At 46.2% G+C, this 14,174-nt stretch overlaps 2 protein-coding genes across 2 annotated transcripts in view; one reads left to right on the top strand and one right to left on the bottom strand.

Annotated features, from left to right (window-relative positions):
* Crybg1 (crystallin beta-gamma domain containing 1) overlaps positions 1 to 6,953 on the top strand; it is a 260,270-nt gene extending 253,317 nt beyond the window's left edge. Inside the window, exon 22 of the mRNA XM_045154300.1 lies at positions 5,458 to 6,953. Within this exon, the coding sequence (XP_045010235.1) occupies positions 5,458 to 5,546 (89 nt within the window). The 3' untranslated portion in view covers positions 5,547 to 6,953. The remainder of the gene's footprint in view (positions 1 to 5,457) is intronic.
* Positions 6,954 to 11,625: 4,672 nt separating this feature from the next.
* Rtn4ip1 (reticulon 4 interacting protein 1) overlaps positions 11,626 to 14,174 on the bottom strand; it is a 65,539-nt gene continuing 62,990 nt past the window's right edge. The window contains exon 9 of the mRNA XM_004660607.3: positions 11,626 to 11,758. Coding sequence (XP_004660664.3) covers positions 11,651 to 11,758 — 108 coding nt within the window. The 3' untranslated portion in view covers positions 11,626 to 11,650. The remainder of the gene's footprint in view (positions 11,759 to 14,174) is intronic.

Raw genomic sequence — 14,174 nt, 5'->3', positions numbered from 1 at the left:
CATGCACCACTTTGTGCATCTGAGTTTATGTGGGTATTGGGGAATTGAACCTGGGTTGTTAGGTTTTGCAGGCAAATGCCTTAACCGATAAGCCATCTCTCCAGCCCTGAGTTTTATTTTTATTTATTTGCAAGCACAGAGAGAGAGAGAGTGGGGGGGGGGGGTGCACCAGGGTCTCTAGCTGCTGTAAATGAACTCCAGGTGCATGGGCCACTTTGTGCATCTGGCTTTATGTGTGTACTGGGGAATTGAACCCAGGTTGTTGCGCTTTTGCAGGCAAGTGCCTTAACTGCTGAGCCATCTCTCCAGCCCCTATTTTGTTTTTGTTTTTCTTTTTGTTTTTTTGAATCATGATTTTGCCCTGTAGCCTAGGCTGACCTGAAATTCACTGTGTCACCCATATTGTTTGGCTTTCAACTCACAGTGATCCTCTTGCCTCAGCTTCTTGTGTTATTAAGACACTTTCCAGTAATGGAAAATAAGGTCTGGTCTGAACATTATCTCTAGGGGCCTTGATAATGCATGAGAAGTGCCTCTCGTTTTTGGTGATCTCCAAATAGAATGCCCAAGCCATTTAGCAGTGGGATTAGAATGACAAAGAATCTTAGTGCCCAGAGAGGCAAGGAAATCAGACTGGATGATATCAGAGGCAGAGCACGCCACTCACTTAGGTCGTAAGATACCTTACCTGGAGCCAACTTTAATGTCTAATGTGTGACTGCAGGCTAGATAGGGACCAAAGAAAATCAAAGAATATACAAGTACAAGAATGTATGAGAAAATTAGCAGTCAGAAAGTGAACAGTAGTGTATAGTATCTTCCCCATGTTATATCTGGTACAACAACTTTATTGTAGTGTATAAACAGACAAAGTACCCACTGATGGGCCCCCAAATTTAAACTATGAGAATAATTGGACTGGAGAGATGGCTCAGTAGTTAAGGCACTTGCCTGCGAAGCCTAAGGACCCAGGTTTGATTTCCCAGGACCCATGTAAAGCCAGATGCACATGGTGGCACTTGCATCTGGAGTTCATTTGCAGTGGCTTGAGACCCTGGCACACCCATTCTATCTGCTTCTTTCTTTCTCTCTCTCTCTCTCTCTCTCTCTCTCTCTCTCTCTCTCTTAATAAAACATTTTTTAAAAGTTAAAACCCCGATTTGAGGCCCATTTCCCTAGGACCCATGTTAGCCAGATGCACAAGGGGGTGCACGCACCTGGAGGTCATTTGCAGTGGCTAGAAAGCCTGGCATGCCTGTTCTCTCTCTCTCTCCCCCTCCCTCCCCCTTTCTCTGTCTCTCTCAAATAAATAAATAAAAATAAACAAAAAAATTTTTTTAAAGGCAATTGTCTCTTTAAAAAAAAAGAATAATCCACCCAGCTCTGCTTTTATTCTTTTTTTTCTTTAATTTTATTTTTATTTTTATTTATTTTTAATTTTTATTAACATTTTCCATGATTATAAAATATATCCCATGGTAATTCCCTCCCTCCCCACCCCCACACTTTCCCATTTGAAATTCCATTCTCCATCATATTACCTCCCCATTACAATCATTGTAATTACATATATACAATATCAAACTATTAAGTATCCTCCCCCCTTCCTTTCTCTTCCCTTTATGTCTCCTTTTTAACTTAACTGGTCTCTGCTACTAAGTATTTTCATTCTCACGCAGAAGCCCAGTCATCTGTATCTAGGATCCACATATGAGAGAGAACATGTGACGCTTGGCTTTCTGGGCCTGGGTTACCTCACTTAGTATAATACTTTCCAGGTCCATCCATTTTTCTGCAAATTTCATAACTTCATTTTTCTTTACCGCTGAGTAGAACTCCATTGTATAAATGTGCCACATCTTCATTATCCACTCATCTGTTGAGGGACATCTAGGCTGGTTCCATTTCCCAGCTATTATAAATTGAGCAGCAGTAAACATGGTTGAGCATGTACTTCTAAGGAAATGAGATGAGTCCTTTGGATATATGCCTAGGAGTGCTATAGCTGGGTCATATGGTAGATCAATCTCTAGCTGTTTTAGGAACCTCCACCCTGTTTTCCACTGCTTTTATTCTTATTATGATCAACTTTGTGGCACTGGGGTTCCTTATGCTGTACAAGATGGCTTCAAAATCATCAAAGAGCATTGGGAATATGGCTCAGCAGTAGAGTGCTTGTACAAAACTTCAATCCAGTGCCACTCCATCCCTCCAAAAGTCCTGAGAAATGTGACTGAATTGGAAAAGCAGAAAGTGTGAGGCAGCTGAACACGCCTGTGTTTCTCATAGACGCCTGGCTTCCCGAGTCCTTGTGTCCTTGGAGAATTGTCTTTGTCCTTTTAACAGTCCTCTTGCTTACTCACCATGGCAGTTCTGAGGTACACTCTAGGAGTAAAGTCAAGATCTACCATCCTCTTTAGTGTCTTCTCATTTGAAAGCCTCCCCCCAAAGTACACTGATTAAACATGAACCCCACGCCTCTAGAGTAAGGACAGCATCCTGTATATATGCAAATTCCATAGCCAGCGTGCTAGCTGGAATACTTTCTAGTTCTGCTTAAATTTCTCAGAATGTGGGAGAATGGCGCCACCTTCTGGACAGAAGAGCGCCGAGCGCACAACCAGCCCCCTGAGCCGGGAAATGGAAGCACGCTCCTCTAGTAGGAGCCACGGTTTTCATTTGTTACCTATTAAAAACTGCCATGAGTTTAATTAGGTAAAATGTCTCTCTTTTTGCCTTGTACTGGGGAGTGAGTTGTTTTGGTAGACATTAAAGTTGGCTCCAGGTAAGGTATCTTACGACAACAATGGGAGCTGATTCATGCTCACTTTAGAAAAAACATCCAGAGAGGCCTAGCGGGGGTGGCGCACGCCTTGAACCCCAGCACTTGGAGGCAGAGGTAGGAGGATCGCTGTGTGTTCGAAGCCACCCTGAGACTACATAGTGAATTTCAGGTCAGCCTGGGCTAGAGCAAGACCCTACCTAGAAAAAAAAAAATCAAAAGACTGGGTAGGATTGTGCACAAATCAAATTACCATGTAAGATACAGAAACTGGGAAGGAAGCAAAATGGAACACTGAACACTCTCATAAATCTGGGCCAGCAGGCTTTGCTAGCAAGTGCCTTTAACCATTGAGCTATCTCCCCAGCACCTGTGTAAGTTAAAAACGTGTCTTCCCATCTCCAAATACATGTCAAAAAGGAAGAGGACCCTTCAACTTTAGTTATTTTTACTATCCATATAATATGATTTAAATTCTTCTCAAAGACAAAAGAATTCAACTGTTTCTCAAGAACTTTGTAGGCCTCACGATTCTCATTAGAACTGAGCTGATAGACACAGAATATGTATTAAGTTGCTGTGATCTTGAAGAATGAAGAGTTGTGTTGGGCAGGGTGGCTATCTTTGCTCACTCCGTATACGTACACGTAAAAGCCCAAGATACTTCGTCCACATTTTGTACTACGAACAGCTGTGCAAAGCTCTAGGCCATCAATGACAACAGGCTAATTTCTTTTTTCAAATCTTTTATTTTTTTATTTATTTGAGAGAGAGAGAGAAAGAATGAGTGCACCAGGGCTTCCAGCCACTGCAAATGAACTCTAGATGCCTATGCCACCTTGTGCATCTGGCTAACGTGGGCCCTGGGGAATCAAACCTGGGTCCTTAGGCTTCACAGGCAAAAGCCTTAACCACTAAACCATCTCTCCAGCACCCCCAATATTTTTTAATAGAAGATATGAATTCCTTACCCACCTACTTAGTTTTCTTGTATATAACTCTTTAGAATTTTTTTTTTTTTTTCGAGGTAGGGTCTCACTCTAGCCCAGGCTGACCTGGAATTCACTATGTAGTCTCAGGGTAGCCTTGAACTCATGGCAATCATTTTACTTCTATCTTCTGAGTGTTGGGATTAAAGGCATGTGCCACCTGGATTCTTGAATTTTTTTATTTTTATTTTTTTTGGTTTTTCGAGGTAAGGTCTCACTCTAGCCCAGGCTGACCTGGAATTCACTATGTAATCTCAGGGTGGCCTCGAACCCACAGCGATCCACCTACCTCTGCCTCCCAAGTGCTGGGATTAAAGGCGTGCGCCACCACGCCCAGCTTGAATTTTTTTTATTTTTATTTTATTTTTATTTTTTTGGTTTTTCAAGGTAGGGTCTCACTTTAGCCCAACCTGACCTGGAATTCACTATGTAATCTCAGGGTGGCCTCAAATTCACAGTGATCCACTTACCTCTGCCTCCCAAGTGCTGGGATTAAAGGCGTGTGCCACCACTCCTGGCTTTTTGAAATGTTTTAAAGAGGAGAAAAATGTTATTCTTCTTGGCCTGAGGAGGAAACATGATTTTAATATAAGTTGGGCCCTGCATCCAGGTGCAGATTTTTATTCTTACGGGTCCTTGGTGAAGCAGCCTTGGTGGAGGGGCTTCTGCTGAATAGATGTGGCATCAGAAACACATCACAACACACTGGAGAAATACAGACATCCTGGCCTGGAGAGATAGCTTAGTGGTTAAGGCACTTGCCTGCAAAGCCAAAGTACCTAGGTTCAATTCCCCAGGACCCACATAAGCCAGATGCACAAGGTGATGCATGCTTCTGGAGTTTGTTTGCTGTGACTAGAGGCCCTTGTGTGCCCATTCTCTATCTGCCTCTTTCTCTCAAATAAATAAATAAAATAGATATTGAAAAAGAAAAGCAGACACCCCCCCCCCCCCGCTGTTTGTCTTGAAAGAAGCCATGGGGCTGTTGTGAACACTGACGTACATGAAGTTTCCAGTAAGCACCCTTGGAAGAGCTTCTTTCACATGCCACCGATCTGTATGTACCCATGAATTCCCAGTGCCCAGAATGCTTCGCTGTCCCCGTGTCTATTTCTGGCTGTCATTCAGTCCTCCCCTTTACTATTTACAGCCAGTTTTTTCAAGGTACAGTCTTGTAGCCCAGCTGACCTGGAGCTCACGATGTAGTCTCAGGCTGGCCTTGACCTCACGGGATCCTCCTACCTCTGCCTCCTGTGTGCTGGGATTAAAGGCATGTGCCACCACGCCCGGCTTAATTACAACCATTTTTCATTATTCACGCAAAACTCTGGCGGTTTCTCGTACTGCCTTTCCACCTCCTCGAGGTAGATGTTTATTTCTCACTGTGTAGCACATCCCTGATCTCTCCACGGAGGAGACCTTGTGGCATCTTTGCCCTTTTTTTGACTTTTTCCTGTTGCTCCACTTTCAGATGTGCTAAGTGACTGGATGGCTTGTGGGAGTTGGGTAGATGAGGAGAGTCCTGTGAGGCTGGCGTCCTACAATGGATTTGAACTGTTTTGCTCATAGCGGGTAACCCTCTCACTCCACGGGCCTCCAGGGCTTCCCCTGCTGCTCTTCCCCGAGGGCACGTGTGTGCACCCCCCCAGCCCCAGGCATAGTTCTCACTTCCTTGCTCTCTTCCAGGGGGTTCACAGTACGATCAGAATCACATCATCCTCAACACCGTCAGCAAGGAGAGGTTAACACAAGTGTGGGAAGCCATGGTTCTGTGAACCCGAAGAAAGAAGGTGGGAGAAATGCTCCTGGGGGCTTTCCAGGCACCTTATTGAAGAAACACAAAAGGACAGTCCTGATGGAGGAGTCCAGCGGTAACTGGTCCAGAAGACGGGACAGGGAGAATTAGCTTTTAAGAGATGACTTCCAAGCCAGTAGCTTGTCCTCTGTTCCTTGCCTTTCGTCTCTCAGCAGCACTGGCATAGGTCCCCCTCGAGCAGCTCTGGGTGGCTTTTAAAGATGTTAAGTCAAGAGTATGTACGTTTCAAATCATTTCCAAAGGCAGTGACAGGAGGGAGCAGGACCAGATTCACTGTGGACTTACGGATTCCTTAAAGGGAAGGATGAGAAAGTGCCCAAATTTGCAAGTTGGAAGATTATTGCATGCTGATCAATGCTTTTGATCCATGGTTTTAAAACCAATGGCACATACACAAAAAAAGAAAAACCAATGGCACCATTAATTATGCTGGATAGCAATGAGACAGCCTTATTCAGAAAAACTATAAAGAACTCAGTTAAAATAAACAAAATGCTATTTTCAGTTATATTAAAAATTAGATATTTCAAATTTCCTATCGATGTCTGCTAACATTTGTTAGGAGAACTTGGAATTTTACTCACCTTTGGACTGTCCTGCAATGTCCCCAGTGAGTGTTTAAAGCCCTTCTTACATCTGCTACTGGAACAGTATTGTCATGGCCTAACTTACCCTTTCTACAGCCATCTAGTGCTGAAACTATGTTCTACAGGTTTTGGCTAAACCTCATACCTTTTAGCCTGATTTCCAGGGCTGTGGTGGTTGGGAATGCCTCAGATGTGGAGATTCTGGGGGCCTCCGGTCACTTCGTGCTGGGAGCACAAAGGGTGTAGAAAGCTCAAGAAGATGCAGGACGCACCACCATCTCTAGACCGTGGAGGAGAGAAGGGCTGTTCGGTGGTCACATGTCAGCGCTTGGAGTGAGCCCCGCGCAAGCGCACACTGAAGCCACTGACGGACTGACTGCTGGTCACACGCCGGTCCGTACCTGGCTGCTCCAACGGCAGATTCCAGTTTTGAGGAAAACTGCTACACGTTTCCTTGAATATATTCTTCCCCATTTTTCTGTCATCTGTCAGTACTGGTGCTGTCATCAGAGATGGAACAACTCTTACTTCCATCTCCTCTGTTCAAATGTGTTTCCTCTCTGGAGCCCATAGCAGGGAATTATGACCATTAGAATATTTATCTTCAGTTTTAAAAAATACTTGCACACACCAGCATCCAACATGTTTGCCTTGTTCTTACATGTATAGCTCTGATTTTTGGTCCTTTGTGTGTATTCTTACATACGGTGGGGTAAGATAATCTATCAAAGCCTGTGTTAAATTTCTCTCTTGAATAAACTTACTTCTGGTTAACTACATTGATGACCTCTCAGAGTCCCTTCAGTCATCTGACACTAACAACGAGTCAGCTGGCTTTCTCTCTCACTCTCTCAAGTGAAAAGAAAAATTTTAGGGCTGGAGAGATGGCTTAGTGGTTAAGTGCTTGCCTGTAAAGCCTAAGGACCCCAGTTCACGGCTCAATTCCCCAGTACCCACATAAGCCAGATGCACAAGGTGGCAAATGCATCTGGAGTTGGTTTGCAGTGGCTGGAGGCCCTGGCATGCCCATTCTCTCCCTCTCTCCCTCCCTCCCTCCCTCTCTCTGTCTGTCACTCCCAAATAAATTAAACCAAAAAGGAAAATTTTTTCTTTGTTTGTTTTTCGAGGTAGGGTCTCACTCTGGTCCAGGCTGACCTGGAATTAACTCTGTCATCTCAGGGTGGCCTTGAACTCATGGCAATCCTCCAAAAAGGAAAAATTTTAAAGAAAAACATTAAGGGCTGGAGAGATGGCTTAGTGGTTAAGGTGCTTGCCTGTGAAGCCTAAGGATTCAATTCCCCGGGGCCCATGTGAACCAGATGCACAAGGTGGCACATGGGTCTAGAGCTCATTTGCAGTGGCCAAAGGCCCTGGTGCAACCATTCTCTCTCTCTCAAATCAATAAATAAGTCAGCCAGCAGATTGGAAAGAAACTTCTGACAAATTAAGAGGCAAGTCTGGGGAGTACTGGCTAACAGCAGGGAGTTTTGTCAGCCGCCTTCTGCCGAGGAGGAGGGTGAATAGGGCCTGGCCCACCTTTCACTATACTCAGGAACCCTTGGGGACAAGAGCAGAGCAGCTGGTATTCACCTGGTTAAGAACTGGACATGGTGGTGCATCCCTTTAATCCCAGCACACGGGAGGCAGAGGTAGGAGAGTGGCTGTGAGTTTGAGGCCAGACTGGGGTTCCAGAGTAAGTTCCAGGTCATCCTGGGCTAGAATGAAGAAACTACCTTTAACAAAACAAAAACAAAGGAACAAACTGGACAGGTTTTTCTTATTTTATCTTTTTGCAAGCAGAAAGAAGACAGAGAGAATGGGCGTGCTGGGGCTTCTAGCCACTGCAAACAAATTCCAGATGCATGCGCCCCCTTGTGCATCTGGCTAACATGGGTACTGGGGAATCAAACCTGGGTCCTTTGGCTTCGCAGGCAAGCACCTTAACCGGTAAGCCATCTCTCTAGCCCCTGGACAGGTTTTTCTTTCCCTCCATTTGATATAGGTTTCTACTGAGAAAATTCTAGAGCAATGTTCAGAAAATCCCACATGCAACATACTACCAAATAGTGTCTAATAGGAACAGAGAAAGTTTCTCTAAGTAGATCTGCCTACATTAAAAGCTAGAAGGAAGTATCCTAGGTCCCATCATAAAGAGTCAAATAGCAATAAACTTGAGTGCATGGACTTAAGAGTCAAGTGACAGTTTATTGGTGAGATATCAACACACGGGCATGTGAGGTCAGAAAATCGTGACCAGTAGACTTCTTTGGAATGGGGGTGATGTCCCTAAAAGAAGCATGTCTCACTGTGGAAGGAGGCCCACAAATGCAAAATGTAAGGACTTTCAGGAAATTAGAAGCTTCAGCTACGTGCCGTGGCCCATACCTATACTTGAGAGGTAGAGGTAGGATCAGGAGTGTATGTTCATCCTCAGCTACATAGTGACTTTGTGGACAGCTTTTGGCCACATGAGACCTTGTCTCAAAAAATGGGGAAGGAGGAAGAGAAGGAAGGAATGAGGGAGAGAATGTTGGCGTTACTTTTCAATATTAAGAGATCAAACAGGGCTGGGGAGATGGCTTAGTGGTTAAGGGCATTTGTTTGCAAAGCCTGCTGGCCCAGGTTCAGTCCCCCAGTACCCACATCAAGCCAGATGTACAAAGTGTTTCATGCCTCTGGGGTTTGTTTGCAGGGGCAAGAGGTTCTGGCATGCACCCATTCTCATTCTCTCTCCTTGCAAATAAATAAAAATACATTTTTAAAAGCAGGTCCCAAGCTGGGCATGGTGGTGGCCTCCTTTAATCCCAGCAGAGGGAGGCAGAGGTAGGATGATTGCCGTGAGTTGGAGGCCACCCTGAAACTACATAGTGACTTCCAGGTCAGCCTGGGCTAGAATGAGACCCTACCTCAAAAAACCGGAGTTCATTTGCAGTGGCCAGAGGTCCTGGGGTATATATTCTCTCTCTTCCTCTCTAATTAAAAAAAGAAAAAAATTAAAAATAGCAAACAAATCACAGAGCAGATTTTTCTATATAAACCTAAGTGATTCAGGATTTTGAAGGTGGTGCGTAGAACAGTGGAGTAGGTTAACAAAAACTAGAGGCTGTGCTGGCCAGTGCATCACTCACTTCCATTACTGTGACAAAACACCTGAGCTACCTTTTTTTGGTTTGTTTTGAGGTAGGGTCTCACTGTAGGCCAGGCTGGCCTGGAATTCACGATGTTGTCTCACGGTGGCCTCGAACTCACAGTGCTCTTTCTACCTCAGCTCCTGAGTGCCGGGATTAAAGGCGTGTGCCACTGTGCCTGGCCAAGTTACATACTGTTAAGATACAATGGACAGGATGGCCATTCTGATTCCAAAGGGATACAGAAAGGACAGAATGGACTGAAAGCCAGTAAGACACACATCCTGTGGCTTTGTGTCTGGCACCTGGCGCACAGCGTGGGGATATAAGGTGCATTACCCATGTGAAGCCCACCCCATGGCTTTGCTGGTCATGAGCTGCATGGCCATCCACTCAGGCTGGGGCTGCTGCTACTTTCCCTCTGCAGACCTCCGCATTTATCTCATCACTAACTCCCTGGGTCTCCCTTGCGGATCTGGCTTCGCGCTCTCAGTCCACACATCATGCTGTCAGGGCCTGCTCATGAGGGCTCTGACCTGACACACGTTTCCTGGTCTGCCCTTTTTTTGTTTGTTTGTTTTGTTTTGCAAGGTAGGGTCTCACTCTAGCCCAGGTTTACCTGGAATTCACTGTGTAGTCTCACAGTGGCCTCGAACTCACAGCGATCCTCCTACCTCTGCCTCCCGAGTGCTGCGTTTAAAGATGTGTGCCACCATGCTGGGCTCATAGTTTTTGTGTGTGTGGGGGTTCTGTCCATGGTTTGTTTTTCTTTTTTTTTCCTTCTGGGTCAATGGCGAGGAATACATCATGTTGAGAGAGTGAGGGGCAGAGGAAGAGGCTCCCCGGTGATAACCAGGACATAGGCAGGAGGGAGCTAGGTACAATGTCTCCCCACCCCCATTTTGATCTAATTTCCTCCCACTAAGTCCCACCTCTTAAACTAGGTTCTACCGTCTTGGAGTTGTGCCAAAGTGGGAGACCAAGCCAAGCCCAATACACATGGGTCTTTGGGGGACATTTCAGACCCAAACTATACCAGCCAGTTAGGAAGATGGTCATTGATGAATTCAAGGACCCAGCTTTGATACGTTTTCATCCATCGACACACCTCCATGTTTAGGATCTGAAAGCTTCATGAGATGGGATGACAGGATTGAGCTGCTGGGACAGAAGATGCCCCAGCCACCTGCAAAGCTGAAAGACAACAACGCGCAGCCGGCTCTCTCATGGGACACAAGGCCACAAACTGGCAATTTTGTGCCAGTTACTTGGCAAATTATTTGCAAAAAAAAGATATATATTTTAGTCACACATATGTATGGATAGGTCACAGTGAAACGTTCCTCTGTATGCTAACCAGCAATTAATTAAAAAAATGTTTCTTTGAGGCAGGGTCTCACTAGCCTGGGCTGACTTGGAACTCAACTCTGTAGCCCCAGGGTAGCCTCAGCCTCTCAAGTGTTGGGATTAAAGGCATGTGTCACCAAACCCAGGTAAAATGATTATTATTTTTTTGTTTTGTTTTTTCAAAGTAGGGTCTCACTCTGGCCCAGGCTGACCTGGAATTCACTATGGAGTCTCAGGGTGGCCTTGAACTCCTCCAAGTGCTGGGATTAAAAGTATACACCACCACACCTGGCTCTGGGTAAAATTATTTTTAAAGGTGCATTTATTTGGGCTGGAGAGATGGCTTAGCGGTTAAGTGCTTGCCTGTGAAGCCTAAGGACCCTGGTTCAAGGCTCGACTCCCCAGGACCCACGTTAGCCAGATGCACAAGGGGGCGCAACTGTCTGGAGTTCGTTTGCAGTGGCTGGAGGCCCTGGCGCGCCCATTTTCTCTCTCTCTCTCTGCCTCTTTGTCGCTCTCAAATAAATAAATAAAAATAACAAAAAAACATTTTAAATACTTTTTTGTCCATTTTTTATTTATTTACTTGAGAGCAACAGACACAGAAAGACAGATAGAGGGAGAGAGAGAGAATGGGCGTGCCAGGGCTTCCAGCCACTGCAAACGAACTCCAGACACGTGCACCCCCTCGTGCATCTGGCTAACTTGGGACCTGGGGAACTGAGCCTTGAACCGGGGTCCTTAGGCTTCACAGGCAAGCGCTTAACCACTAAGCCATCTCTCCAGCCCAAATAAATGCACCTTTAAAAATAATTTTACCCAGAGCCAGGCATGGTGGTGTATACTTTTAATTATTTTTTTAAAAAGGTGCATTTATTTTTGTAAGCATATCATGGAACCTACAATTTAATTTGGAAAAATGTTTAGGGGAGGGAGTAGAAAGATATGGACCACAGACACCAAAAAGAGCCAGTAGTCACTAAACCACACACAGCATTTATTTAAATGACATTAATCACAGTCTTCCCACGGGCGTGTCCTCTCTCTACCTTCAGGAAGGCTTCTGGAACTTCAGAAAACGGAAAGGTTCGTTCAATAACGGGCCGAATCTGTAAAACACAAGCAGAGGCTGAGTGGTTGATAAGAACGTCCATCTTCCGAGGCAGGCAGTGTCTAATTAGTTTCTTTCTGATCGCCCTCAAGGCCCATCTCTTTGGGGTCTCCCTCCTGTGTGCCTGGGGCGGGGCTGATGCTTGGCCAGGGTGGCTGCCTCCACTCCTACGCACCTGTCTCCCCTCCGACTCCACGCTCACACCATCTTACTGATGCTTACTCAGAACCCCGCGGCAGCTCCCACACCTGGCACTCGAAGACGTACTACTCTCCCAACCTCAGCCCTCAGACTCCCTGCCATTTTCTACCAGCATGCCCGTGTTTCTGTTCACCCAGAAACGCCGCTCCTGAAAGGAGCTCTCAGGCAACACGTCTCTCCCTGCAGAAGCCTACTTGAACTCTCTTTCTGAAACTTTGAGCAGAAGTCAGTCATTGTCCACTGAGCACCTCGCTGGTCTATGTCGCACTCCCCTGGCAGGGGTCGGCTGTCACAGAGCACAGGCTGGTGCACAGTCAATGACCCTGTCCTGTTACAAGAGGAAGACATGTCCCTATGACATTCACATGCTTACGATATAACCCTCTGCTGTGACTTTCACACCCACCATCAGAAGAGCACCTCACTCAAGTACCCCTTCTCCAGCATTGAAAATTCTTCTGTACCCACAAATCACAACAGGTCCACAGAAAAAGTGACACCTGGAAAACCTGTCCTCCCTCATGCTGGACACTGTTCTATGGCTTCCCCACAGCTTACCTCAAACAAACACCGATAATCAATCATTCTTAGATATGGTTACTCCCTTTAAAAATTAATTTTATTTATTAGAGATAGAGAGAGACTGACAGAATAGGCATGCGTACCAGGGCCTCTAGCGACTGCAGATGCATGCGCCACCTTGTACATCTGTCTTATGTGGGTTCTGGGGTGTTGAACCTAGGTCCTCAGGCTTCACATGCAAGTGCTTTAACTGTTAAGCTATCTCTCTAGCTCCTCCCTTTTTAAAACAGACTCAGATGGCTTATTATTTATTCTTAATTTATTTATTTGAGAGAGACAGAGTGAGTGGGCACACCAGGGCCTCTAGCCTCTGCAAATGAACTCCAGGTGCATGCACCACCTTGTGCATCTGGCTTTACATGGGTCCTGGGGAATCAAACGTGGGTCCTATGGCTTTGCAGGCAAGCACCTTAACTGTTAAGCCATCTCTCCAGCCCATCACTCCCTTTTCATAAGAATTCGAGACACAGTCAGGCAAGTTGCTAGGTATCACGGTACTGCTAAGAGGCACGGTTCAGTCTGGTGCCATTGTCACTGCTGTCACCACCAAGAGCGGGTCCTCCCATTACTGGCGCTGATTTCCACCTTCACCCCCCCAGAGGAAGGCAAAATAGCCAAGGGTTACAGTGATGTCACAGCATGAAACCCTGATTGCCTTCCATATGCCAAGTGAGGATCTGGTCTCTAGACCCCGTACCCAGGCCAAGGTGACAGATGTACGGTGCTGTGTCACCATCCCATCCGCCCATGGAGAGGGTCACTAGCTGACCGTCGGCAGCATGCAGAGTAGAAACTCAGAACTTTCCCGCAGCAGCAGTGCGTTAAGCACTGACTGGAGCTGGCACACAAAACCACGGTGCCTTTTCTGGTAGAAGGCAGGCACTGGCGTTGTTTCATGTCTCATGTGAATGCTTCTAAACCCAGCACTCCCCTTCGCGCTCCACGATCACTGCTGACTGAGTGCTGTCCACCGAAAGTGATGCGTGCTCCTTTGAAATGTGTCACCCTGGCTCTGACTCTCCAGGGGTGGGGAAGACAGTGCATTCTGGAATCAGCTCCCCAGAGGCAGATCCACTTTACCAGTGGGAACTGCTGTGGACTTTTGCTTTAGTCTCTGGGTTCCAGACTGGTACATGCACACATTATCTACTCCACAAAGGTCCCTAATGCCTGTGTTTTCCGTGCAAAGCACCACCTAGAGCAAATACACAGACTCCACTCCAGAACAAACTTCCTAGGCCATCAAGCCACGCTCCCTTCAGAGCTCTGCCCCACGCTGCAGAAGCGACCTGCTGACCCAGACTGCTCGCAGTGACTGCACACTTTAATCTGGCTGGGCAGGCCCATTGTGGCAAAGGACCCATTCAGCAATTCCTGGAAGTGACAATGAAAAAGAAAGAAAAAAGGCTTTCAAATGACAAGCAGGCAAATGCCACTGTTGGCTGAATATGGGACAGCAAGGAGATTAGCTGGATAACGAGAGCCGTCCGTGCGCAGCCTCCCACTGGACCCAGAGCGCCTGCTTGTTTGTGAACAACAAAGGGATCAGAGTGAAATCCAGAGAGGGGAAAGAAAGGTTACTCCCAGCGAAGGGTGGACATTTATGTGATGACAACGCTTTAGGGCAACTG

This window comes from Jaculus jaculus, chromosome 7, assembly GCF_020740685.1.
Source record: "Jaculus jaculus isolate mJacJac1 chromosome 7, mJacJac1.mat.Y.cur, whole genome shotgun sequence".
NCBI lineage: Eukaryota > Metazoa > Chordata > Mammalia > Rodentia > Dipodidae > Jaculus > Jaculus jaculus.
This window is presented reverse-complemented; position numbering and strand designations above follow the sequence as displayed.